Source organism: Vicugna pacos, chromosome 19 (genome assembly GCF_048564905.1).
Source record: "Vicugna pacos chromosome 19, VicPac4, whole genome shotgun sequence".
In the NCBI taxonomy this organism is placed as follows: Eukaryota; Metazoa; Chordata; class Mammalia; order Artiodactyla; family Camelidae; genus Vicugna; species Vicugna pacos.
Window position 1 is genome coordinate 35,405,243 of NC_133005.1, and position 27,440 is coordinate 35,432,682.

Here is a 27,440-nt window from a genome sequence, read left to right on the forward strand (position 1 = left end):
TTTAATCCCCATCCCCCCACCCCAATGTTCTTCTGGAAGCTTCTTCCATGCTGATGGCCTCAGGTCAATGAAGTAGTCCCCCACGACTTAAGTAACATAATTCACAAAGGACTCACACTCTTGCCCGGGAACTTCATGACTTCCCTGTATGATATTTCACATTTTAAAGGGACTCACTTTTTAAAAAAAGACTCAAATTCCTCTGAAAAGGTCACTTTCTATTACTTCTATAGGCAAATAAATCTGTATTTTTCTAATGCTTCTAGAAGTCAACGCACGACTTTTAAAAGAAAACAAAGTTGCTCGCGCACTACAGGGATCCACCGCAGTACAGGGACCACACGCGGAGAGACAGTGGTCCGAGGTGGGGACACTGGGTACCACTCCCGGAGGGGCCCAGCCCACGCGCATGCGCGCGCGCCCGCCCGCCGCAGCCTGGCTCCCTCACCTGTCCGGTAGCCCGTGCTGTTGAGGTACACGGCAAAGGTGCGGCTCTCGTGCTGCGCCTGCCAGGAGGGCGAGGAGCAATTCTCGTTGTTGGTGTAGGTGTTGTGGTTGTGGACGTACTTCCCGGTGAGGATGGAGGAGCGCGAGGGGCAGCACATGGGCGTGGTCACGAAGGCGTTGATGAAGTGCGCCCCGCCCTGCTCCATGATGCGCCTCGTCTTGTTCATCACCTGCATAGAACCTGCAACCACGAATGGAGGTGAGATGCGGGCCGGCAGATTTCCGACTAGTGTGTGCCAGTTGGGCACCAAACAGTTAGAGAGAGGTGCTGAGTGGTCCTCAACTGGGTGGCAACCGCTCTCTGGGGAGGGGTGTGCATTTTGGAATTCTCTAAGGACACACTGGGAGGCACTACTGGCATTTGTGGGCAGCAGACAGCAACGCAGTGTGGGATGGTCCTACACAATAAAGAAATACCCGGGGTCCCCAGTTCCACTAGGCGTTCATGTCAGAGAGTCTGTAAAAACCTGTCTGTAAGTTACCTGAGCTGAGTATGGAACTCTGTTTTGCATATAAACGAACATCTTCTTTTGCAGGGTATTAATATAAGCTCTTTTTTTTTTTTTTGGAAAGCAACCACTAGGTAAACAGAGAGGAGATTATAGTTTGTTTTATTTGGAACTTTCCCAAGAATTATTCACTCTTATTGAAATATGATCACCCAGTCTGCCACCCCCTCAGCCCACCTCAGCTGAAAAGCTCTGTATCAGCCGTGAACCACGCTTGCTCACCTCCTTTATCCACCTCCTCTATCCAGCTTAAAACCCACTTCCCACCTCCCCCCACATCTAACCCACCAGTCCAGCTGCACCTCTTCTGTCCTCTGGGATCACTCTGGCTTCCAGTTCCCTTGAGCTCTTACCACAAATTTGTTGTTAGGACTTAATGATATGCCACCAGGTATGGGGATTTCATTCATGCCTATTCTTGCTTCTCAATGAAGCTGTAAGCAGAGCAAAGCACAGGGAGAAAAGCAAACTAATTTGTGTGGAAACCCTACTGTGTGCAGGCGCCTTGACACTCTGTTCTGGCCAGGACTCCAGGAGGGCAAAGACTGACTATGTGCCTTGCTCAGTGCTGAATCCTTATCACCTCCCACTGTGTGTGTATCACACAGTAGGTACTCAATAAATGTGTGAAGAATGTATGTGTAATTGTATACCATGGCTGGTACCCAGACATTTAGTAGGTTCAATGGAAATATCCAATGGAAATCCTTTTTCTTTTCCTTCTACAGCCAGCCTCTTTTTTTTCCTTTTCCTTGGAGTTCTTAGGGTCTATTGTCAATGGAATGATGGCCCACCCACCAAAGGCATGTCCTTGACCGAATCCCTGGCACCTGTGCATGTGACCTAATTCGGACAAAGGGTCTTTGTAGATGTACTTAAGGATCTTGAGGTGAGATGGTTCTGGATTACCTGGTTGGGCCCTAAATTCAATGACAAGTGTCCTAAGAGACCGAAGGAAGGAGACACACACACACACACAGAGGGACAGGTCTTGTAAGATGGAGGCAGAGATTGGAGGGACGTATCTACAAGCCAAGGAACTCTCTGGGCCCCCACGAGCTGGAAGGGCAGAGAAGGATTCACCCCTGGAGGCTTCGGAGGAAAGAGCCCTGCCGACACCTTGATTTCAGACGTCTGCCTCCACAATTGTGAGATAGTAAATCTGTGTTGTTTTAAACCACCCGGTGTGTGGCAATTTGTTAGGACAGCAATAAGAAACCAATACAGGGTCTAGCAGGCATTTGAGGCTCTTGCGGAAGAGCTGCCAATCCCAATCACCAATTACCCCCTAGAGCCCTGAAAACCACGTCAGGCCCACCTCAGCTCTCTGTCCCTAAAGGCTAAGAATGAAAAGGAGATTTATGTGGCTCTTTTATCCCATCTTTTTTGCCAGACAAGGAAGGAAACAGAGTTTCCCTGAGGCAAACACAGATCGTATCTCTTCACTGCTTAAAAGCATCCAGTAGCTTCCCGCTGCACTCAGGAGAAAACCCGAATTCCTTACTGGGGCCTGAAAGACTCTTCCAGACCTGCCCTCCCCGCCAACCCACCTCCAGAGTTTCTTTGACCTCATCTCTTCTCTCCCCACTGCTCGCCCGGCTCCACAGGCTTCCTCATTGTTTCTCACGGGTTCCAAGCTCATCCCTGCCCCAGGATCTTTGCACTTGTGCTTGTCTTTGCCTGGGACTCTCTTTCTGAGACTTTGCATTATTCACATCTTAACTTAGAGGTTGCCTCCTCCGCAAGGCCTGGCCGACCTCGCCATCTGAAGGAGCCCCCACCCTGCTCACTTGCTACCACACCAGTATGTTTCTTCTTCGTGTTTCTCTCCTTCGGAAACAGTCTCCTTTACCAGTTCACTTGTTTATGATCTGCCTCTGCTTCTGGACTGAGCGTTCTGGGTGATCCAGGGTGCTGGTCCACCCCTAGCCCCAGGAATACAGACCTGATGCCCTGTAATCTCACTGAATGACTGAAGGAAGAGAGCAGACTCTGCCCTTTCGAGCCCAGCGCCGAGGCGGTTTTATAAGAGAAAACCGGACGCCCACCGGGAACCAGGAGTGCTTCCTGAGCCTCCTGGCCGAGGTCTCCCCCAGTGGGTGAGGAAAGAACCAGCTTTGTGTTTGAACAGGAATCGTCAGGCCTCGGAACTGCATGAACATCTGTTGTCAAGGTCACACACCCTCTGGAGAAGTCCCCAAGGGTCCCAGCTGTAACTGGTGGCAATTATAGGGTTTCCACCAGGTGTGAAGTCTCCCTCCACAGGGGATGGAGGAGGCGGGCTCTCTGGGGCCTCCTCCATCAGCTGGTGTGAAGTCGCAGGAACCTGCAGAGTGAGCGAGCCACAGGGTCAGGCGGAGCCCTGGGCCTGGGCCTCCCCGGCCGGTGTGTGTCGGGGGGTTGGGGGGGAACCCTCCTAGCCTCCTTATTGATCAGATGTCAGTAACGTCCCTGGCCCCACACTGAACCTGCCGCCCCTCCTACCCCGCTTCCCTTCACCCCCCCAGCACTTACTGCCCTCGGACAGTTCCCTCATTTGTGTGTTACCCGCTGTTCCCACCAGAACAGCTCCACGGGGCAGGGACTTAGGTCTGCTTTGTTCACTGTCCTACTCCCCAACCCAGAACAGTGCCCGGCACAGGGTGAGGGCTCGACAAATATCTACTAAAGTAACAACCATAAAAATTATCTCAATCTTTGGGTTTCCATACAACCCAGGAGCCCAAGCTGGTTTGTGTCCACGATATGCATGTGTGTATATATGTGTTTGTTGTGCGCAGTGGATTTTAAACATCTGAATTTAAACAGCACCAAACAGATGATGTGGTCGCTAGTTTGCCACACTCCCCAGTGCTCCCTATAGTCTTATACCAGCTCTGCCCATTCACATTACCTGCCTGGTTCCTGAAGGCTTTGGTTTGTTAACTCCTAATATAACTTAGTGGTTGAGACAGCTCTGACTTGTGCCTGGGGTAGAGAGGGGACAGTGATGCATGCCAATAACAACTGTTATTGTCACTGATGTGATGACTGTCGCTGGCTGAATGTCTGCTGTGTGTGCTGTGCTGGGCACACAACGTGCATCGTTTTATTAAATCCTCCCAATGAACCATTCAACAGAAGAGGGAGCTAAGCACAAGGAGTTAAATGACTAGTCAAGGTGGCAGAGCTGGGGAAGTGGGACGTGAGGGATGGAACCCAGGCTTGTCTGACAGGAGAGGTGCGTGCTCGGTGTCACCTTCAGGAACGTTCAGCTTTGGCCACACAGAAGGTGTTGATAATGTACCAGGAAGTGCACAGAGGTCCCCATATACTTGGTCAACTCTTGGTTTCAGCAAGGCTCAGAAGGGGAGTCCCATGGACTGTCTGCTGGTCCCCAAGTCATCCCAGAGGTGACATTAGCTGGCACATCAGCAGTGAGAGTGGCACAGGGTCACATCACCAAATGCCAGGGACACCAGTGGTGGGAAAGTGATTCCTGTCCACTCCTTCTGATAAACTCTGGGACAAAGTCTGGGATGGGCGCTGTCCTGTCCTAATGCCCACACCCTGCTATTTCAGCAGGAAGAGACCCAGCCAGCCGCTAGGAGCTCTGGGCGGGCGGCCGTATTGGTTTACACCTGAACACGTGGTTTACGTTCCTTCAACTTAGGGCACATGGTGCTAGCCTCTCTCATTTAGGGTAGTGGAATCCTGTTCTTTAAAAACAATTACAGCTGTTAAAAAAAAAAAGTAAATAGTAGCATGGGTGGCACACAGATACAGTGAAACTGTGCAAAGGTGAGGGGATGGCCGGCATGTGGCACAACCCAGAACTGTCTACCCAGTGGTGACATTGGCTAGTAGACACCTCAGGTGTCCCCTGATGTCACAGGTCTGTCCACAGCTCCCCCTGCAGCTCCTCCCCTCTCCTCCAGGTACTCAGGCAATACCCTTAGCTACTCCTTGGTCCTGTCTTTCTATCCCACATCCAATCCAACAGCAAAGCCTGTTGCTCTTTCTTCAAAGAACATCCACACTCGGAGTCTCGTGGCCTCCTCCCTGGGCAGGCAGCCACCCTCTTTCCTCTGAACGAGGTCCACTGCTTCCTGACTGCGCTACAGCCACTTACTCCCTGAGACGCAGCCAGAGTATCTCCTCTCCTCAGCACCCACCGCGGCTCTCACTCACTCAGAAAGCAAAGTCCCTGTGGTTGTCCGCAGGCCCCATGGGATCCAGGCCCCCTTTCCCACCCCCTCTCTGCAACCATGGCGGCCTCAACTCCCCTCACACTTGCCAGGCTCATTCCCGCCTCAGAGCCTCTGTCCATGCAGCTCCTCCAGGCCGTGGTGCCCGGCACACAGCAGGTGTTCAGCGAGTCTTTCTCGAAGGCACAGATCTAGGGCAATCCAGGCAGAATCCACCCTTTGCCAGCTCTTCACAGAGGAGAAAGGAGGAAACAGCTGGCCTCACCGGGTCTCCAGAGAGGGCAGAGAGGACAAAGCCCGGCCGCCCACCCGACCTGTCAGACCCTCTCCTGGAGAGCAGGGGGGCCGCACCTGGTGGCTCATCCACCTGCAGTCAGCAGCCCCGAATGCTGCGCTGGCAGAAAGCGGACAGCCTGCGGAAACTTTTCTCCTTTTAAGGGGCTCCAAACTGGCGTCTCAAAGCCCTCACATCTCCATCTTCCTAATTTTGGAGGAAATGAGCCATTGTCTGCTCTTAACTGGTACCTCCCCGCGCGGGTCTGCTCAGGGCAGTCACCCCTGCCCAAATCGGCCAGACGAAGGAGAGCTGTGTCAGTCTGATGTTGGAGCACAATTTAAACGTGTGTTGAAATGACAGCCGCGTCTGTGCATGCGCAGCATGACATGTTAAGGCCTCCCTTGGGGACAGTAACCTGCTTTATTAAAACTGCCATAGTGACAAGGTTCTGTAAATCCGCATCTGGAACAGGAAAACACATGATCTCACCTCCGTGCCCTGCGCAGCCCTGATGCAGATGGACAGCTCTGAGGGGAGGGAGGAGCCTGGAAGACCAGGCCACACAGAAATAGAAAGGCCAGCCAACCAAAACTTATGTCATCCAACATAAGCCCGGGGACACGCAGACAAAAACAGACCAGGCTTCTTTCCGTGATCAGACCTGCCTCCCTCGCTGGGCCAGGAGTGAGGTCACCCTGACACTTTTCTCTGTGACTCTAATGGACTGGTGTGGACTTAAAAAAAAAAAAAACGCGCAATCTTAAAGTTGAGGGTTTTGTTTTATTCAGCGGACTTTCCAAGGACTCGAGCCCAGGAGGTGGCCGCTTAGCTGGCTCTAAGAAACTGCTCTGAAGAGGCAAAGGGAGGAGCCAGGATACGTAGGAGCTTTGGCAACAAAGATCAGGTAGTCGGAACATTAAAAGATTACTGTTAATAAGAAGAAAGTCAAGTATCTGAAGTTAAGGAAATTAGCACTTTTCTATACACGGGAAGACGCAAAAGGCTGGGCTCACTGAAATCTTCCCTTTGATGTGCACCTCGCTCTCTGGGGCCAGTGTCCTGTGCTTCCACTGCAGAGGACCGGCTGCCTGCTTGTCTCCATTCTGAGCTCCCTCTGCTTACGGTCGGGGGTGGCGGCAGTGGCTGATGACTTGATGGCCACAGCATCCTTCGTTTACTCATACGACAGGCAATATTTTTCATTCATACTGGGGAGGCCCCGCCCCGACCCTCATGACGGGGACTTAAATTTCGGTGCCCAAACTACTCACCTGCCCAGGAACAAGGCGTTTCCCACAGCAGACCCATCTTCCTTTCTGATTGCTTTTTTGGGGAAGCCTCTCAGTCTACCACCTGGGCTGTCATTTATTTGATCTCATAGTTTTCTTCCAAGTGACTTTAAAAAAAATAAACTTTCATCTCAACCCAAGTAGCCATGTGACATTCTGGACTTGACGAGCTACTTAGGTATTTTTTGGATGCGTGTCAAAGTAAGTTTACAGTAGGCTAGTCAGTGTTTGTCGACCTGTCACAAGAGATGATTTCGTGCACGACCGGTGTCACAGAAAGGCATTTTGGGAAATGCTGATTTAATGCGCTCTTCTAAAGGTCTGGATCAGAGCAACCGCTATCTCTGGGGACTCAGTGGGTGCTGGGGGCGCTCAAGATTCAAAACGTGCCCCGATTTTGGCCAGTCCTGGGGCTCAGGTGGCTCATATCCACCTTCTGCCGTAGCGGTCTGTGTCGGCTGGGAGAGGACGCACCCCACGCCCGCTGCTCCCCTCCTCCCCCAGGATAAAGTCCTCGGCCTCCAACTTGGGCGGCACAGCATAGAAAGCACTGGTGTTGATGGAGAACTAAAGAGGTGATGCTTTCTGATGCTTGTTTTCTTAAAATTACAGGTGAACAATGAGCGTCTGTGATGTCAGGCCCTCCTCGGAAAAGCAGTGGGAGGTGGGCGGTGGGTAACAAACCCAGGGTCTCGACTTAGATCTACATCTAAACCATCGCCATTTCTTACCTAGACTTCTGCAGAATTTTAACTGAGAAAAATACATGCAAAGTCTTTGGTTCAATGCTTGGCATACAGAAAGGACTTAGAACACGCTAGCTTTAAAAAATACAGCTTATGGCAGCTCCCAACCACATACAGTATAACACCGAGTTCATAAACTGCCTCTTGTCTGCATGTGTGTTGGATTTAGGTCTGCTAAAAAGTGCTAAAACAAAATCTGAATTAATTGCTAACTTTTAATTTTTAATTGGGAGATTTCACATCAATCCAGCTTTCAGGCTCTGCGTGAGAAATACCAAGATCTGGCCTTGATGGGCCCAAAGGCGGGTGAATCTGAGTAGCAAAGGCTGGCTTTAGCAGGGCCCCTCTCCGGTTCTCCATGGCCCCCATCAGGCCCATGTCCCTTTTATGCAGTACCTGTCTGGCCCTGAAGGCACTGAGTTTGCAACCCTTAGCTGACTCTGTTCCAGCTAAAGTGACTGGCTAAGTAAACTTGTAAAGTAAGGATTACTGTCGCTGGGAAACCCACAGAAAACAGGCTTTAAGAGGGCGAAGACAAGTTGTGGGCTTAGGTAAAGAGCCTCGACCTGGACATGCAGGGGGTGGAGGCTGTGAGCTCGGGCCACATGTGGGGAAGCATGTGTGTCCACGACCATCCTCCAGCCGCCGGTTCCACCCGCCAGGCTGGAATTCACGTGGCAGCCCTCAACTGGCCTTTGAATGTCCCTGGAATGCCCGCAATGTCACTGGATCAGACTGAGCTGCCCACTCATGGAAACACCTGTTTAATGGCCACAGGAGGCTGAATGCCCCAGACTCCGGGGAGGGGGGAAGAGGGGTGAGACAAAGGCCTGGGGGCCGAATAGCAGCAATCAGAGGCCACATCTGGGCCCAGGGGCCCCACTGTTTCCTGGAGTAATTACATTTCCTCCTCAGGCTGGAAGTGCTCACTGTCAGCTGGCAGCTCGTATCAGGCCTGCAACGCAATCTAGAAAAGTTCACTGGATTCCTAGGACCTGTTTCTCAGATATGGTGGCAAAGGAGGAACCTTTCCTGACGTTCGGATACAACAAAACACAGGCAAATGTAATTGCTGGTTTTAGCTACAAAAAGCCAAGGCTCAAAACTGGTTCCTAAACCCCTAATCAGTTAAAGCAGATGTTGAGGGGGCAGTCCTGGAATTTCACTAATAAACATTGGACTGAAAAATCAGAAAAGTCCCGCAGTCAATTTTTTTCTCCTGCAACCAGAGCCAGCAGAAGCCCTGGGAGAAAATTCCAACCCAGTCCTTCTCAATGGAGGGGAGGTGCCCTGGGGAAGGGAGGGTCATGGGAGTAACAATGGCGCTGGGCAATCATCGGTCATTTCCTCTCCAAGGAGCTCCACCCAGAAACGTCCCTCCCATTTATAATCCTCCAAAAAAAACGCCGCCGTTGGCAGAGGCTACTGATTCAATAAAGCAGAGTCTCCAAGGTGTTTTGCTCACTTTTCAGGCTGGGCTTCGCAGAGCCACTCAGCCACTGGCCTGGCAGGTGATGTCTGCAAAGCAGCTTGGTGTCTGTCCTAAGCCTGAAAACCTGTTCCTCCTCCCTCAGTCTCCCATCTCCGTAAACTGCACCACCGTATGCCCAATGGCTCAGCCAGACACCTCGGAGTCATCCCTGATTCTCCTTCCCTCCCACTTGCAATCCATCAACAAGCCCTTCTGGCCCAGCCTTCAAAACAGAACCTGCTCCATCCGTCCCCCACCCCTCCCCCGCCACAGCACCTCCATCCCCTCCCACTGGGACAACTGGTCTCCCTCCTTCTGCCCCTGTCCCCTGGCCACCTCCTCTCCACCTGCAGCCAGAGTAAGCCACGGAAAACATGAAACACGCGTACTTGACCTGCTCAGAACATTTCAGTGACTTTCCATTGGTCTGGGAATAAAATCCAGACCTTCTCCATCGCTTCTCTGTCCCCACCCACATCCTTCTCTCCCTCACTCCCCAGGTCCTGCTGCTCTTCTAAAAGTTCCTAGCAGGCTCCTCCCTGCCTGGGAGGCTCCTCCCTCAGGTTTCCATGTGAATGTCTCCTTCTGATGGTGCCAGTCTCACCAGTGCCTGCCATTTAACCACACACCGCCTGCTAGAAGTGCTGCCCCTTCCCGGGGCCCGTACTCCAGGTCTCTGATACGACTGAGACCCTGGGATGCCCACCAATACCTGTTTCCCCTTTGTCCTTGTGAACAGATCCTGACTTTAATCTTCAATGCACTCAGCTAGGAAACTACATTTCCCAGACTCTCCTGTAGCTACGCGTGAGAGTGGTCCTCCTTTTGGCCTTCCAGACCCACGCTCTGCCCAGTTCTCCAGCCCAGGGAGATGACCTGGATGGGCTGTATCCACAGGTGTGTTTATACTCTGGCTTTGGACTGGGTTTGGCCAATGCAGGGCCCTGGCAGGAGATCAGATGGGAAACCAAGGATGGGGTGTGGATTCCTCCACCTCCCTCTCTGTTGTGTCAACAGAGCATGACAGCTCTGGTTGGGTGGTCCTCTGTGTCTCAAGGTTCCAGTAACCATTTGCTCCCCTCATCCCCTTGGTCTTGGATGACCGTACTGTCACTAAATAGCCTTGGGTGTTACACTATCATTTCCCCACACTTGCTCCCATCTTAGCAAAAAAGTTAAACCCTCCTTGAAATAACACAAATTTGAATGTTCCCCTGCATTTCCTACTAAGATTGTGTGGCTAATTAAGTTCTGTCCACGTTGGAGGGGATGTCTGGGATGAGGACCTTAAAGGGAGCTGACTTAACCTGAAAGTCCATCCTTTTTGCCTTTCTGCTTCCACCTTCTTGCTGCCTGGAATGTGGCTGTGAGAGCTGAAGCTTAAGCAGCTATTCAGAAACATGAAGATGACCCTGAAGATGGAAGTCACATAATAAGCATGGTAGAATACAAAAGCAGAGAAGGAGCTTCAGTCCCTGATAACCTTGAAGCCACCAGGCCAGCCCAGAACTGTCAACTTCCAGACATTTTTATGTGAGTGAGGAACAAAATACTATCTTGTCTCAGCCACCGTTATTTGATATTTTCTTTTACATGCAGCCAAGCCTAATCCTGGCGCACTTAGTTTCCAGAATTTAAGTGATCTCGCAAGTGTTGCTGAATTGGGGGGAAAAAGAAAACCTTGCAGGAATGTGCTTGGCAAGTGGAACACCAGGGTGGGTCCAAAAGAGCCTCTCTTCTTCCTGAGATAACCTGCATCCACATGTTTTTCTAACCCCAGTGTGCGGCGGCAGGAATGTCAGGAATTGGTATCTCAGAGAGGCTGCTGTGGAAGTTACCACCAATCTGATGTCCCGAATCTGGGCACACTCTTCTGGGCTTCTGGCCATTTGGCCCCCACAAAGCACCCAAGCCTGCAATTTAGAATTGCTTTCTGGATATCAGTCTGCAGCACAGGGCGTGGTTTCCTGTGTTCACAGAAGAGAAGAGGCAAACAAGAGCCTGGCCAGAAACCCTCCGGAGCCTTTCTCTCGAAAGCCAGCCTTTCCCACAAGATAGCCCTCCAGGCGGGGGGCCTGCCACTTGCAGGATCACAGACCCCTCAGAGATTCTGGTGAGGCTCTGGGACCTGGGGAAGCACAAACAGGCGCATGATCTTCATACAATTCCCACCCTCTCCCACTCCTGGCCCGTCCAGGCCTGGGCCTCCCCCCTGAACTTCTGACTCTGAAGGCTGGCTGCCTTGGACAGCTCCTCTTGGCTTCTTTACAGGCATCTGCAAGTTACCAGGTCCAGGACCGAGCTCCAGACCACAGCTTTCCCCATCTCTGTAAGCAGAAAATCCCTCCTTGCAGTCAGTCAGGCCAAAACCTTGGAGTTACTGATTCTTCTCTCCTCCTCCACATCAGGTCCATTAGCACATCTTACCAGCTCCACCCTCTCTGTACAGCATCTGATAACCTTTCCCCACTGTGGTCAGAGCCACCATCATCTTGTGCCTGGACCATTGCAGTAGACTCCTTCCTGCTCCTATTACATCCCTTCAGTCTGTCCTCCATATAATAGCTAAAGGGGACATATTAACACATATGTCAGATGATGTCAAGGTCCTTCACTAGTGTCCATCTCATTTAGAAGCCAAAGTCCTCCCCCTGGTTCAAAGACCTTGCATGACCCACCCTCCCACCACCCCCCCCATTACCTCTCAGACCTCACCTGTTCCTGTCTCTTTTGCTCACACTGCTCTGCCACTTTGCCCACTTTGCTGCTCGGTGAGCCTGCCCAGACTGCCTCTGCCTCAGGGCCTTTGCACACACTGTTCCCTTTGCCTGGAATGCTCTTCCTAGGGGAATCCCCTGACTTACTCCCTTACCGTCTTTGCCCAAATGTCCCCTTCTCAGTTAGGACCCCCTACATAAAATCACAACTTTCCCTTTCCCCACCCCTCCTTGCTGACTCCCCTTCCTTGCTTTATTCTTGCTTTTTTCACCATCTTCTATATTATATACATATTTTTGATTAACTCTTACCCTAGATATTAGTTCCCTAAGAGCAGAGATTTTGCCTAAATTGTTTGCTGCTGAATCCCTGGCACCTGGTGGCTGCTCAGTACATTTCTCACAAATGAATGAATCTAGTCCACCCTTTGAATCCTTGCTCCAGGGAGAGCCCTGGGAGGGTATGATGGGCATCTCCCAGACTTGACTGCACACCAGCCATTCTGCCTCCTTCTGGCACCAGCTCTTGAATTTTACTTTAGGGGATCACCCATACCCCCTCCCGGTCCTCATGGTTCATATGGGGGTTGGCCCCATCCCTGGCTCCAGGGACATGCATGCGACCCAGGCCGGCCAACTATTGTGTCATCCCCCTTGGGCTCTGTCTCCTGAACTCTCAGACACAAAATTTACTGCCAAGTGGTGTCTACATTAACTGTGGCCCCAACACTAAAAGCCTATGACTCACATTCGAGAAAGTCCTTCCCTGTTCCAGTCTCCATCCTGCTGATCAGGTCAAGGAGAAAGTCTCGGGGAGGTGCTGCTTCACCTCTGACACCTTTCTCCAAACTGCCTACTACCTTTTACAACCCTGGCCTTGGCCTCCGGGGAGGCAGCATCTTGCTGAAATGTAAAAACACTGCTGATCTCATGGTACTCGGTTTTGCAGGGACTTTTCACCGCAGGCAGTGGATACCAGTTGTTCATTTAGTCATCATTAAAGCTTCCTTTTAAAAATAATATTTAAGCTTCCAAAAGTCAGTCCAGTTCAAGTAACAGAACAGATGGCCCTGGGATGTTGCAAATATTCCCTTGCCCCAGGCAAGGTCCGCGCCTAACGCAACGTGGTGTCTCAGCCTGTCCCAGCCCCGGAGGTTCACCCGGGGTTTGTCTGGGTTGAATTAATCTAGTAAACCCTGGCGGAGTCCACCAGTTTCAAGGCCTATTTGACCAAAGGACACGTGCAAACAAGACCTTGGCTTCTGTATGCTTCTCCCTCATCCTCTCTCCCGGTGAAGAGGGCAGCCAAGACCCTGTTGGTCTCCGACGGTCCCCCAAACACTGGGATTTTCCTAGTTGCTTTGAAAATGTATTGATAACAGAGGCCACTTCCTGGCCAATGTGCCCAAGCACCTGTTCCCTGGGCATCGGAGACTTCCGAGCGACAACTCAGGGAGGCACCTCAAACGCAGGGAGGGAAAGGAAAAATGAATATTCATCAAATAGGAAATGGGGCACGCTTCTGTGCTGTGTCCCACATCTGTCCTCTCATCCAGACCCTAATGAGGATGGACGGCTGTTGTCCGCCCTGGGACTGGAAGAGAGCCTGGAATTATCTTAGTGGAGAAGTCACCAGCCCCGAGAACCGTCTGAACTGCTGCACGGATGAGCAGAAAATAGCAGATGATAAATTTTTTAGGACCACCCTCTGTGTGCCAGTTGTTGCAGACTGTGAGATAATGTGCTGGCCTTTTTGGGAACATGCATTATTGATCTGGGTCTGTCTGATGGTTTATAAAAAGCCCCCCTCCCCCCTCCCCCCAACCACCTTGCTATCCTTCATCTCCCGAAAGAAGCACAGCCTCCTTCGTACGCCAGTCCGGCTGTTGGAGGGGCTGGCTCGTTTGCGGAAGGGAAGACTTGCAGGCACCAATCTGTGCAAGTCAGTGCCGCTGGGTGGGAGCGACAGATGCCACCGAACACGAGGGCTCCAAACCCACTGCATCCGCTCCCCAGAATTTATCTTTCAGAAATCCTCGCTTGCCTGTGCAAAGACGAGCATATAAAGACATTGCCGGCAACGGAATCTGTCACAGTGAAAACTGACAAACATGCTCCTGATCTAGAAACCACTCAATACCCATCCCAGGAGACTGGTTAAATAGAGCAGTGGTTAAGACCACGGGCTCTGGGTTCAAATCTTGCTGAGCCATGTACTAGCTCTGTGACCTTGGACAAGTGACTTCACTTCTCTGTGCCTAAGTCCTGCCATCTAAAATGAAGAGGGTTGATTTAAGTGTTTCAAGACAGCCCTGGTTTTCTCTGCTTTCTTCTCTCCTACGTCCTCATCATACCCTTAGCCCCTTTCCTTATATTTGGATAATCTGTTGGTTTTATTCAGGTCACAGATGCAAACTGACAATCAGATTTTGACATGAGGCTTACTTAGATAACATAGGAGCAGCACGTTTTTACTGCAGCTAAGAATGGGTGTTCACTGTTCACCTTGGTTCAGGCCAAAACTCCCACCATACCCCCTCCATCCAACCCATCCGTGCACTGCTCCTGCCTTGGTCCAAGCTCCCATGGTCATCGCCTGCCCTGTTACTGTACTATCCTCCAGTGGGTCTCCCTGTCATCTAATTTCAACAAACAGCCAGAGGGATCCTAAGTCAGGTCACAGCCTTCCCTTGCTTAAGGCCTCCCCCAGCTCATGTCGATTTCACACAGAATAAAAGGTGAAACCCTCACTCTGGCTGCAAGGCCCCGCACGACCTGGCCACATCTCTCTCCACTTATACCCCGGCTCCTCCACCCCAGCACACGGGTGTTCTTTCTGTCCCAACCACCAAACTCATTTCTAGCGGTCTTTGCCTCTCCTGTTCTCTCCAGCCGGAACGATCCTTCCCCAGCCCTCCAGCTTCCAGCACGGCGCTCTGCACAGAGGAGATGTTTAATCAGTATCCTGTCGAATACATGAATCAATGTCTGGGGGGTCTTGAATTTCCAGGCAGAAGAACTAAGATGGAAGCAGCTTCAGGGGCCCCACGAGGCAAGGCCAAGGTGCCCTGAGGTCAGGTGCTGCCCACGAGGACTCCCTGCAAAATTCCGCCAGAAACAAAATGCATGGTCCTATGGCCACATGCGGCCCATTCAGAAAGCTGCCAGGGACACAGGTATCAAATGTGTCAAATTGTCAATAAAAGCTCTGGGTGGTGATTGCTTCCTGGCTGCAAATTCTTTTTGCACTGATAAACTCCCCGAGAAGCATCTGTACTTGTGATCACTAACACAAACCATTATGAGGAACGACTTGCATGTACATAAATCCCCTTTGCTTGGTGGTTAAAAGACTGATTCATGTTTTTAATAATGGATCCCCAAAGTGTATAGATTTGCAGTTGGATCTTCACCATCACCTTTTCCTTTGGCTCTGAAGGCTTACCCAGTAAACCTTTCAATTTGCTGCCATCAACAATATTCAGTTACCCTTTGCTAGTGGACAGAGCCTAAAGCCCACCCCTCACTTGTTCAGTTATTGGCAGGACCCAGGGTGAATGGCTATCTGCCTTGTGAATTAGCAATGGTCCTGATTCTCTGCCTCCCTCGCTCCATGAGACTGTGCCTGCCCGACTCATTACTGAAGTTCCAGGCTGTAGAGTCTTGCCTGGGATAGAGCAGTTCTCAGCGGTAATTGGACAAAAATAACAAATTGGTCGTAACACGGCTTCTCTTTAAGACTTCAGAGAAATCCAGGAACGGTTCTCCATTAGGAAAAAGTTGGAAGCCTCTAACCCTGAGGACCCAGCTGTACAGCCACGTGTGTGGGTGACTTGGTTAAATCCACTGGACGTGACCCCTACAGGGTATACACGAGTGTCTTGCGTGAGGAGCCTGAGACCCAGCACAGTGAGCCTGGAATACGCTGCCTGCTAGCAGCCGGGGTGCTTACCGAGCTCCACGTCCTGGTCGTCCGTCAGCACCAGGATGATGTTGGGCCGGATGTTTCTGCGGTCCCTCTGAAACCTGCCTTTCAGGCGGTGGTGGGACAGGAACGCCGAAGTGCCATCCAGCAGACAGAAAACAGTTGCAGAGAGCAAGCAAAGCAGGATGCCGAGGGGTGCCATTTTCTGTTTCCGCGGGTCCCTTGCTTTTGGCAGGACGCAGGAGGCTGGAGTTGCGTTTTGTGGATTTGTTTCTTTCCCCTCTTCTGTCTCTACTCACGGATCTAAAGTAAGAGGAAAAGAATCAGGTCAATCTCTATGTAAAGGCTGCCCAAGCGCTCAGACTTGCATAATGATTTCTACGATGGCTTCTGGCACGAACAGGGAGAGTTTCTTTGATCAGGGATGGCTATGGCAAAGCAAAAACCTAATTCAGCTAAAGTTACCGGAAAAGTATTTGCTATTGGCTCAGGCAACCGGCCGACATGAAAGCCTTCTGAGACCACTTCTGCAGGCAGAATTTCTCCCCTGGACCCAGCGATCCTCTGGACATGTTGGGGGCAGCCCAAGTCCCAAAGCAGGTGGTCAGCCTGTCTCTGAATCATCCAACCAATGCAACAGACAAATCATCCCCCAAAGGAAAGGAAGAAGCCCTATTCGGGCGAGTGGACACTGCTGGTCACCTCTTCTGTGCCGGCACCAGAGGGGATCAGAGGTGAGCGGATGCAGCCCCAGTGCCCAGGCGGCGGTGATCAGGGAGGGGTCCGGATAAGTGGGGCTGATGCTCTGGGCTGGGGGACTCCAGGTTTCAGTCCTGACTCGGTCACTCACCAGCTGGGTCTCCCCAACAGTAAGCTAGCGAGGAACCTCCGTTTCCCCATGAATAAAATGGGGGGACATGACTGTTTTAAGAACTCAGTCCGACGGGGATGTTTGTGATGGCCTCCCCACCAACAGATCCCATAGCTGGGTAAGTTATTTGTATTGGTTTTAAGTTGCAAAATAAACGGCAAAAGAGAACACTGAGAGCTTAAACGTTGAGGGAGAAGAACTGTCACATTCACTGTGACCTCGGTCACCCCCTGACCCCAGGTCAGATGGGGTCATGAGCAAAGGTAGGGGAGGGGAGGTGGGCCAGTGAATCTTGGTCTCTGATCTTGCTCTGCATTTCGCTCTCTGTGGTCATTTTTCTACTTCTTGAGCAAATGAGCCTTCAAATCCTGTCCAGATATAGACTTTTGGTTTCATTTATTTAAAATGAGACAGACAAAGAGCGAGCATGCAGACATGCTGGGAAGAAACCAAGCTCACTGAGGTTGTCTGAGTCACCGTCCCCATGACCTTGAAGGATTCTGTCTGCCCCTGTTGTTGTGGGGAACCCTGCCCCACCCCAAAGCTGCAGCTCAATGAATTTATCTAGGCCCCCGGGCTCCACAGAAGGGAATGCCTGTGTCATCTCTCCCAGGGCTGCAACAGCCACTACGGGGGTCTCTCACTTCCCCGATTCCCTGCCCCACCCTATTCCCCACCCCATGCTCCCCAGGGCAGCCAGGGCGATCTAAAATTCAAATCCAAACATATAACCCAGCAGGGCCTGGACTAGGTGAGATAGGGAAGTGCTCAGGGCACAAGTTTGAAGGGACACCCATTTCAGGTACAGGTGCGAGGCACTCAGCTCACCTTAGTTCCAGGCCTGACACTCACCTGCTCAGACCCTCCCCTGGCTTCTCATGGCTCAGGGCATAAAATGCAAACTCTACACCAAGGCCTACAGGGTGGGCATGATCCTGCCCCTGTCTACCTCCCCCGCTTTCTCTCAACTGCTTTCCAGGCCACTGGCATCTTTCTGTTGCTTAGACAAGATATGCTTGTTCCTGCCCCAGGGCCTTTGCACTGGCTCTTCCTCAAACCTGAAAGAGTGTTTTCCTAGATTTTATATGATGGGTTTATTCTCCTCTGCCAAGTCTTGGCACAAATGTTGCCTCCTCGGAGAGGCCTGCCCTGACTGCCCTATCTGGGGTGATGCCTCGGTCCCAGGCACTCTCTGTACTTTGTAACCTGCTTTTAACATTTCCCTCATAATCCCTACTACCTCCTGCAATTATCTCACTTACTGCTTAGTTCTCCTCGCTGGGGGCTCAGCACCACGAGGGCAGAGACTGGCTTTGTGCTGGTCGCAGCTCTGTCTCCAGCACCTAGCACTATGTCTGGCACAATGTAGGTGCCAAAGAAATATTCAGATCAATTAAGGAATGGAGACCTTGCTAATGTTCTCAGAGCTCTGCAGAGTGAGGGATGCAGGGCTGGCCAGGGTGGCACCAGTGGCCTCAGTCACTGAACCCCTGCCCCCTGTTCCCTGCCAGCCCCCCAGATCACCAAGGAGGCACTGTCCACTCTGAGGTCTCTGGGCATGCTGTGGTTAAAAAGACTCCAGGAAAGGGTCCGAGGGTGGGCTGCTCATTTTTGGTCCCTTCTGATCCATTTTCCACCCTGCTCGGTACCCCAGGAAGCCGACCTCTGCAGACTGCATCGCCTGAAGCCCCTTCTCTCTGGCTTCCAGCTGGTTCCACCAGTGGAAGCCCTGCTGGGCAGTGGCAGGGCAGGGGGAAGCAGGCAATCAGCATACTTACTCTCCTCTGCTCCCTCCCTAGCATGCAGTGGCTCCCCAGTGCCTCTGTCTCCCTGCTCCTGGCCACAGCTCCAGTTGGGGGCCCATTAACCCCACCCCACTTCTGAAAACAGTGCCTTCAGCTAACTCCCCACAGGGGAGGCTGAGAACAGAGAGCAGCCTCCACGCAGGGCTTCCCTTGCCAGAGGCCTCCGACAGGATATCTGTGCAGAGACACGAGACGAGGGTCACATCACTGGGGGAGCTGAGCTAGAATGGTGAGTTTCATGGGACCAGAGAACAAGCATCAACTTCCCCATCTCCTTGAAAGCTCACGCCTCTATCAGCCAGCACTGCTGCAGTGACGTGTGCTGGGCATCTGCTTTGTGCCATGTTATACGACAGTTAAAACATGGACTTTAAAGTTATTTGCTGGGCAAGCCTAGGCAAGTCACTTAACACTTCTATGCCTCCATTTTCCCATCTGTAAAATGGGTGTGAAGGATTAAACGACTTAATCCAGAGTGTTGAGACTAGAGCTTGGCACATGGTATGTACGGACTGGAACACGTCATCCACAGTGAAAATCATTGTTAGATGACCGTCCCCATCACCGCAGCTGGGTCCCAGGCCAGGCCCTCTGCAAGGTCTCCCTCAGTCTCCCCAACAATGCTCTCGCACAGGTATGATCCCCATTTTACAGCTGAGAACAACTGAGGCTGAATCGCTGTCCTAAGGTCACCCGGAGAGAAAAACGGCAGGGACAGTGCTTGACCGCTTTCCCTGACAGCCCGGCAAGGACCTCGCGTTTCCCATCTTCTCCCATTCAAGTGTCACAGCCCAATTTCCGCCATCTCTGCACAGTCCTCCCACTATTATTTGGTTCACATGCTTCTTTAAATGGCCTCATTTAAGAACAAAAACACAAACATGTGTTTCTGAAAAAGAAAACCTTCTATCCGGGGATAAATGGGAAAGCAGAGCCTCTTCCCTATAGACACACAAAATCAAAGAGAGCAGGGGCCATGTTCCTCCAGCCAACAGCTTCTAGTTCACATTTAAGGCTCTAAGCTGAGCCCCGGGCTCGCGGCTCTCACACTTGCACTGTCTTTCTTTTCAAGGGAAATTAGCAGGTGTTGAAAGGTGACAAAGCACATTAGCACCATCCGGAGACTTTCTGCAGGAGGTAACGGGAGGCTTCCTAGGACTGAAAAGGAGATATGCCCTAGACATCTAATGGGTCTCTGAATTACCCCAAATCACTGGGGGCGGGTCCTCGAAACATGTTGCTTATCAGTCCACGTCCCTCCACCCCGGGAAACACACCGAGATGCTTTGTGCTTTGCCCTTGAAACTGTGTGCTTGACTGCCACGCCAGTCAGCCCACTGATATGCACGTTCATAAAACAGCCATCCCAATCAAAAACGGGCAGAAGACCCACAAAGACATTTCTCCAAAGAAGATATGCAGATGGCTAACAGGCGCATGGAAAGATGCTTCATGTTGCTAATTATCAGAGAAATGCAAATCAAAACAACACGGAGGTACCGCCTCACACCAGTCAGAACGGCCATCATCAAAAAGTTTACAAATAATAAATGCTGGAGAGGGTCGGGGAGTGGGGGAACCCTCCTGCACTGCTGGTGGGAATGTAAACTGGTGCAACCACTATGGAAAACAGCATGGAGGTTCTTGAAAAAACTAGAGTTACCATATGATTCAGCAATCCCATTCCTGGACATATAACTGGAAAAGACACTTGCACCCCAAAATTCTTAGCAGAACTATTCACAATAGCCAAGGCATGGAAGCAAGCTAAACGTCCATTGACAGATGATTGGATAAAGAAGATGTCGATATACGATGGAATATTCCTCCGCCATTGAAAGAACGAAATATTGCCATCTGCAGCAACACGGATGGACTAGAGGATACTGTATTAAGTGAAGTAAGTCGGCAGAGAAAGATAAATATTATATGATATCACTTACATGTGGAATCCAAAAAAACAATACAAATTCACTTATTTACAAAAGAGAAACAGGTGCACAGACATAGAGAACAAACTTACAAGGGGGAGGGATAAATTAGGAGTATGGAATTCACAGACACACATCACTATATATGAAACAGATAAATAACAAGCATTTACTGTATAGCACAGGGAACTATATTCAGTATGTTGTAATAATGTATAGTGGAAAAGAATCTGAGGCTGTAACACCTGAAACTAACACAATATTGTAGATCAACTATAGTTTAAAAAAATGCACGTTCATGTTCCGTTAGACAGACATTGAGTGATAAAATAATAGTGAGAGAATTTCCAAGGGATGCCTTCCAAACAGCAACTTTCTTATACCTGAAGTAATGACAGAAAAAGTTTATCAAGGGCTTGCAACACCCCAGCCCCTGCTCTAAGCATTTTACACATATCAACTTGGTGATTCCACACACACCCCCATTGACATTATACCCATTTTATGGATGAGAGAGCTGAGGCACAGAGAGTTAAAAGCACTTTCCCTTGATCACATGGCTAAATAAGGGGGAGAGACAGGGTTCACACCCAGTCTGGCTCAAGTCAGCTGCTTCACCAGAACCTCCTGGAAGCAGATCTCTGGGTAAGTTCCTAAGATTTTTCCCAACCTCAGTTTCCTCGTTTGCCACTGAAGCAGCAGGAAGCCAGGTGCCCTCTGATGCCTTTTTGGCTCTGGGCCTGTGATGCGGAGGCACAGGGGGCTGGGAGTCGCAGCCTGTATCACGAGCCCTGGACCAGATGGTGGGTGGAGCTGGGGGACACGGTCAGCTGGACTCTGTTCCTGGTACCCAAGTAGATCTTCTGAGCACCACTCCCTTCTGCCCCCGGGCAGCTGTAACCCTCCAGCCAGGATGCTGCTCCTCTGGATGGAAGTCAAAGCTCCATGAGCAGAGACAGGAGAATAACAGGAGCTAATTATTTCATCAGATCAAGTCATCACTAGGTTGATTTTTGATGAATTCCCTCGGCTCCCACTTTCCCTGGTCTTGTGCGAGCTTCCCTCCGGATGCTGAAGGAATCAATTAAAAATGACACAAGGGATTCTGCCTCCATTTTTTTCCCTTCTTGGTAAAGGATGCAAAGTGGCTGAGCCAAGGGAGTATCTAGTGAATCCGCGCAGCCCTAGCTGACCGAGGCCTGTCCATCCCTCGGACTCCGCCACTCACTCCTGCCAGCTCGCTGAGAGGTCCACCTGGCTCCTTGTCTTCGTCCTGCATCCTTCTCACAGACCGTGGCAAAGCCTTCCCAGCCCAGGAGGACATCTTGGGAAATGCCTCATGTCCCGAGCGTTCAGAAACATCACTCCTGCTTCTGGCTTTTTCTGCTGACCTACAGAGAGGAACGGGCCCCAGGCTGACTGCACACCACAGCTTTGGGTGACCCCTGGTACGTCAGCCAGGCCTGTCTGGCAAGACCCAGATGGCTGTTCTCCTCTGAGGATCCCCAAATTCAACAAGAGTAGCCAAGAGGAGGCTGGGAGTGATCAGGCAGCCGAGGGGGGAGGGGTCAGGAGGGGAAGAAGTGGCCGGAGGCAGATCGAGGTGTTGATCAGATGGGAGAAGTCCCCTGGGAGGTGAGAAGAAAGGAAACTGTGGGGTGAGGAGATGCCCTGTGCTGAGCCTGGAGCCCCTGCCCCAGGCCCGGGGTCCCGCCTAGGTGGTCTGGAGAGCCCGACCACTTATGTCTTCCTTCATTTACTTTACAGGTATGTATTTAGGGCTGACTATGTGCCAGTCACAGTGATAGGTGGTAGGGTAATCCTGTCTTATATAACAGCCTCCTCACTGGTTTACCTGCTTCCATCCTCACCTCCTTCTATCAAGCAGGCAGAAGGATTCTGTTACAACAAAAGTCTGTCTTTCTCCACTGAAAGCCCTCAAGGGCTTCCATCTCATGCTGAATAAAACCCCCAAACCCTCCAAAGGGCCTACAGGACCCTATGCAGCCTGCCCACCTTCTCTCTGATGCTGTCACCTTCCCCTCTCCCCCTTGCCCACTTGGCTCCGGCCACACACTCTGTGCTCTTCCTTGCATAGGCCAGGCATGTCCCCACCCCAGGACCTTTGCACCTGCCATTCCCTCTGCCCGGAGCCTTCATCCAGATCTCTTCATGGCCCTTTCCTCACCTCCTTCAGGGTCTTTGCTTAAATTTCACTTTTGCAGGTTAAAATAGAAATCTCTTCCCTCCCCAGAAGCAGCTACCACCTCTGACAGCTAGATATTTTACTGATTTCTCTGTGGGTCTCCCCTACTAGAATGTCAGCTCCCTGAGGGCATGAGATTTTGTCAGCTTTGTTCACGCCTGTATCCTAACACCTAAAACAGTGCTTGGGACGTAGCCACACTAAAGATATTTACTGCCCTGGCAAAGAACTTTCTCCCTCCTGTTAACAGTACTCCAGCTGCAGCTGAAATGCAGGTGGAACGCAGGGTGGAACACGTGACCCAAGCGGAGCCAATCAGCACATTCTATCTCTCTAGCTCTAGTGATTGGGCCACAGAGAGACATGTGACCCAGGCCTGGCCAATGAGAGAGAAGAAAGCAACAGGAGGTACCGGTGCTGGGAAGGGGTGAGCCCAGCCCAGCTACCAGGTGGACCGCAAGAGAGGATGCTGGTGGCCTGAACTGAGGTCACTTTGTCGCCAGTTACGGGCTCAAACAACTGCCCTTTGTTGCTTGAGCTCACCTGAGTTGGGGCTGTCATCTGCAGCAGGGAACACCCAGACCAACACAGTAAACACTCTAGAGGAACAATGACGAAGAATGACAAAGATGTATGTGGCGTGTTCATCACGGACCCTGTCCAGTTCTAAGCACTCTTCCTGTGTTGGCCTGGGGCACCCCCACAATAAGATTATGAGTTAGGAGGCTCCATTTGAGGGTGAGGAAGCTGAGGCACGGACAGGTTCAAGAACTTCCCCAAGGTCACGCTGCTTGCATGCTGAGAATCATCCCCTGGCTGGCCCCTCCCCATTCTCTCTCTCTTCCCCGGGCCCCAGGAGGTTCGCTTGGATGGACCACATCAATGCGCTCTGTGCTCTCTGGCTCCCGGCTGGGTCTGGCTAAAGGAGACGCTGCCCAGGGAAGGGAGGATGGGAGGAAAGGCCCGGGTTCCTCCCAGGTGCTTCCCCTTCGCTGCCCGGCTGCTAGGAGCTGACCCCATCCCTCCATCGCTCCAATGAAGGCTACGGCTCCTGTGGGTGGCCCTTGCCAGGTCCCAGCAAAAGCTCCCCGCTGTCCCCAGCCTCGGGGACCTGCATTACTCATTTTCTCACACGCGCCCGGCTCACATCCTTGTTGGAGGGCACCATCTGTTTCCTGCAGGGCCCCACACTGATAAAGCAAGCAGCTAGCATGGCTGAGACTTACACCCAGATATTCTGACCCCAGAGTCCTCTCTCGACTCCTCCTCCATGTACTTGGAACCCCCGACAAATGATACAAAAGGCTGACGTTAAGTATGTTGCACAAAGAGGAAGAAAAAGGGGAAACTGCTAGTGTGGGAGTGGCCAGGGAGGGCTGCCTGGAGGAGTCCTTGCAGAGAAAAGCTTGTGAAGCCCAAGAGGAACAAAGTTCCAAAGAATCCACAGGATGTGGGTAGACTGAAGAAGAGGTGGAGTGCAGGGTGCTTCAGGCAGGGGAAATAGCTTGAGCAAGGAGCAGGCAGAGTGGGAGGAGTGGAGATGTGTGGCCCTGAAACTCACTAGCCCAGAAGCTGTCTAGACAGGGGATGACACTCGCACATCTGCTAACCGTTACACTCCCCTGGCATCTCCTCTTCTTCCTGGCCACGGCTTGCCCCAGCCTTCCTGCCTCCTCTCCAGGGCTGTGGACTCCTACAGCCCACAGGCTCGCTCTGTCTCCCCTACCCAAGTTCACGGTGGCAGGTGGCTCTCTGTGCCTGTTCTTGGAATTTCAGCCAGAGGCAGAGAATCAAGCCAGCACTCAGGAACAGGACAGAGGACAGGAGAAGGGGCCTTCAGAGGGAGAAGGGAAAGATCAGGTTTCAAGACAAAGGCTCAGGGTCTGGAAAGGAAATTGGGCATAAGGAGAAGAGCTTAAGAACTCAGCTGCCTTCGTGTAACAAGAATTCCCGAAGGCCTGCTACGTGCCAGGCATAGTTCTTGGCACTGCAGATAAAACAGTGAAAAAACAAAAACAAAAACAAAAAAACAGTACCTTCTCCCACGGAGCTGATGTCTTAAGGAGTCAACATGTCAAAAGCTGGAGTTGAAAGAAAGACTCTCACTAAAGGTGAGAAGGGTCAGAAAAGGCGAGAAGTAAACCACAGGTGAACTCTTAGAACGGGGACGTGGATCATAGATAGAGTCCAGAGAAAGTTTAAAAACCATATATTTGAAGTCTTGGGAAGCTGAGCATCACAATGTTGTGCATGTCAAGTGAATGGTCATATAATTCACACACTCATGTATCTGAGAATCTGACACGTGCCAGGTACTATATCACCATCAGTGAAAATGAGCAAAAAAGACACAAATCTCTGTTCTCATGGAGCTGACAAAGGGAGTGGGGAAAGGCTAGCAGATAGACTGGTAAGTGCTGGGTGGAAATGCAGCAGGAACGGGCTGGAGAAGGGGTTGAGATGGGACCTGGAGCCACAATGCCTGGGCTCGAGTCTTGGCCCCACTGCTTAATAGCTGGTGGGCAAGTAACTTAACCTCTTCTGGCCTCAGTGTCTTCATCGGCCAAGTGGGGCCAGTAATGGCGCTTACAGACTTGTGAGGATGAAACGGCTTAATGCCCATGAAGCCTTTAGAACAGAGCTGTATACAGCAAGCGCCCGATAAATGCTGACTCATGTTCTTTGTTGGGTTCGGGCCACCCTCCAAGACCGGGCATTCAGGCCTGAGCCAATCAGAGCCTTCCAAGCCCCGTCCCTCAGAGACTGGCCAATCAGAGTAAGCCAGGCGCTTTGTTCCGAGTAGGAAGAAGCGCCTACTCTTTCCAACTGCCTAACTCAGTCCATGCGGTTCCACCACAAGGACGAGGGAAGACTCTGATGCCGTCTTACCTCGTGTGGATTTGGAATAAATTCAACACACCGAAGACAACAGAACTGTGAAATGGCACATACTTAGGTTTTGACAACATTCGAGACCTGGATCCAGCTAAGCCTGAAGGCGGAATGTTTACCTCTGGGGCCTTTGTTTCAGGCACCCATAGATTATTCTCTGTCCTTCAACTACTTTGAGATATTCTCTTTCTTTCTGGGTCCACTTTCTCACACTTTGACTCTCTAAGGCTATGAATCAAATTCTCTTTTCTTCTTAGGTCACTCGGAGCTGCTTTCTCTGTCACATGCAAACCACTGAGTCTACCTGGCAGAGCATGACGCGGACAGAATGTTGACTCAGGTGGCTTCCCAGATAGCATCTGCCTCCGTGCACGGAGAGCCCTGCCAGCAGGGCCAGCTAGCCCTCAGCCTGGGCCCAGCGCTGCCTTATCACGGGCAAAACTTCCTCATCCTTATTTGCTAACCGATAAGAGAAAGGCGGCACAGAAACAGGGAAGAAATGTGGGCGTGGGAGTCCTGAATTCTGGTCCTGAATCAGCCTCAGTTTCCTCCCCTGCCAAGAAAAACAGACTGTTCCCTGGGCACAACCTGGAACTTTGGGGCGGGTGGAGGCCCTCCCCGAAGCACGCCTCCCTCCCTCTCTCACTCCTGGCCACTTCTAAGCTGTGTTCCCTTCAGAGCACTCATCACAGCTTCTGATTCCTCTATTCCCTCTTCTGTTCAGGTTTGTATCTTGCAGGGGCTCCTTTTCCCCAAGGGAAGCTCCGCATGGGTAGGGGCTGTCTCTCTCTCACGCCACAGTCCCAGCCCCTGGCACAGCCTGGGTGCTAATTCTTCAAGTCAGTCAGCAAATAAGACTTACTGAGCACCTACAATGCAGCAGGCCCTAGTCTACGTGCTGCGGGTCCAGAAACAAATACTTTGGTGTCATGGATCAGACACCAAAATAAATGACAGGCATGTGAGGTGACGAGTCCTAAGGAGACGAGTTGGGGTTGGAAGCACGGGTAGGGGGGAGGTGGCAAAGGGCTCTCTGAAAGGTGACACTTGGGCAGAGCCCTGAGGGAGGTGAAGGAATGTGCCTTGTAGATATTTAGGGGAACAGTGTTCCAGGCAAGTGCAAATGTCCTGAGGCAGGAATGTGGCTGGGATGTTTGAGGAACATAAAGCGGGCAAGTATGGCTCGTGTGGGCTGAGTGAGACGAAGGCTAATACTTTGAGTGCATCGGGGACCTAGAACATTCTAGCCCAGGAGTGCTGTGATCGGATGCAGATTTTAACAGGACCCTTCTGGCAGTGTGTGGAGAACAGATGGTAGGGAGTGAGGGTGGACACACACAGGCCAGGGAGATGACTGCCGTGGACAGCGCCTGGACCAGGTGAGGGCAGGGAAGGGGTGAGAAGTGAGATCCTGGGTATGTTGAATGAATAAATGACCGAACAGAGAGAAGACTGGCACATGCCAAGTGCTCCAGTGACTACTTCTGGGTAACAACTAACCCCCAAACTTAGCATTGGAATAAAGTCTTTTTTTTTATGCTCAGGGACATAGGTTCAGGAATTCCAACGGGACACAGGAGGAATGGCTGGTCTTGGCTTTATCATGTCCGAGGTCATGGCTTAAAAGACTTAAGAGCTAGAGGCCTGACTTCTTTGTGGGCGGCTGCGGGCCATCAGCTGGGACTTCGGGGTGGGGGGGACCCCTCCACGTGGCCTGGGCTTTCTCACGGCACGGCAGCCTCAGGGTGGGGGCTGATTTCTTTGGTGGCGGCTCGGGCCTCCAAAAGTGAGCGTCCCAGCAGTCAAGGTGGCACTGCCTCACTTCCCCCACACTGAATCTCATCTTCTCTGCCATCCCCCAGCATTACTCCCAGCATTCTGTTGGTTACGAGGCCATCCAGGGATGGCCCCCTCTAGCCAGAGGAGAGATAAGATCACACTGGAGATTAGCATCTGCGGTGTTATCTTGTGGCCACTGGAAAACGCAGCGGGGCGTCAAGTCACAGAGGCCCGGGCACAGCAGGGGGTGAGAGCCTCGCCCTGCACACGTCACCCCTTCTGGGAAATGAAACCTGACCTGTGTCAGATTCCGTCTGCCTGCATCTGC

The 27,440-nt window shown here is 51.6% G+C and overlaps 1 protein-coding gene across 4 annotated transcripts in view; it reads right to left on the reverse strand.

The window, feature by feature from the left end:
- The window catches only part of SULF2 (sulfatase 2), a 109,860-nt gene that overhangs the window by 65,729 nt on the left and 16,691 nt on the right, over positions 1 to 27,440 (reverse strand). For all 4 annotated transcript variants that reach the window (XM_072944353.1, XM_072944352.1, XM_072944351.1 and 1 more), the window contains exons 2-3: positions 15,656 to 15,931; positions 449 to 688 (exon numbers count right to left, since the gene is read on the reverse strand). In XM_072944353.1, coding sequence (XP_072800454.1) covers positions 449 to 688; positions 15,656 to 15,830 — 415 coding nt within the window. In that variant the 5' untranslated portion in view covers positions 15,831 to 15,931. The remainder of the gene's footprint in view (positions 1 to 448; positions 689 to 15,655; positions 15,932 to 27,440) is intronic.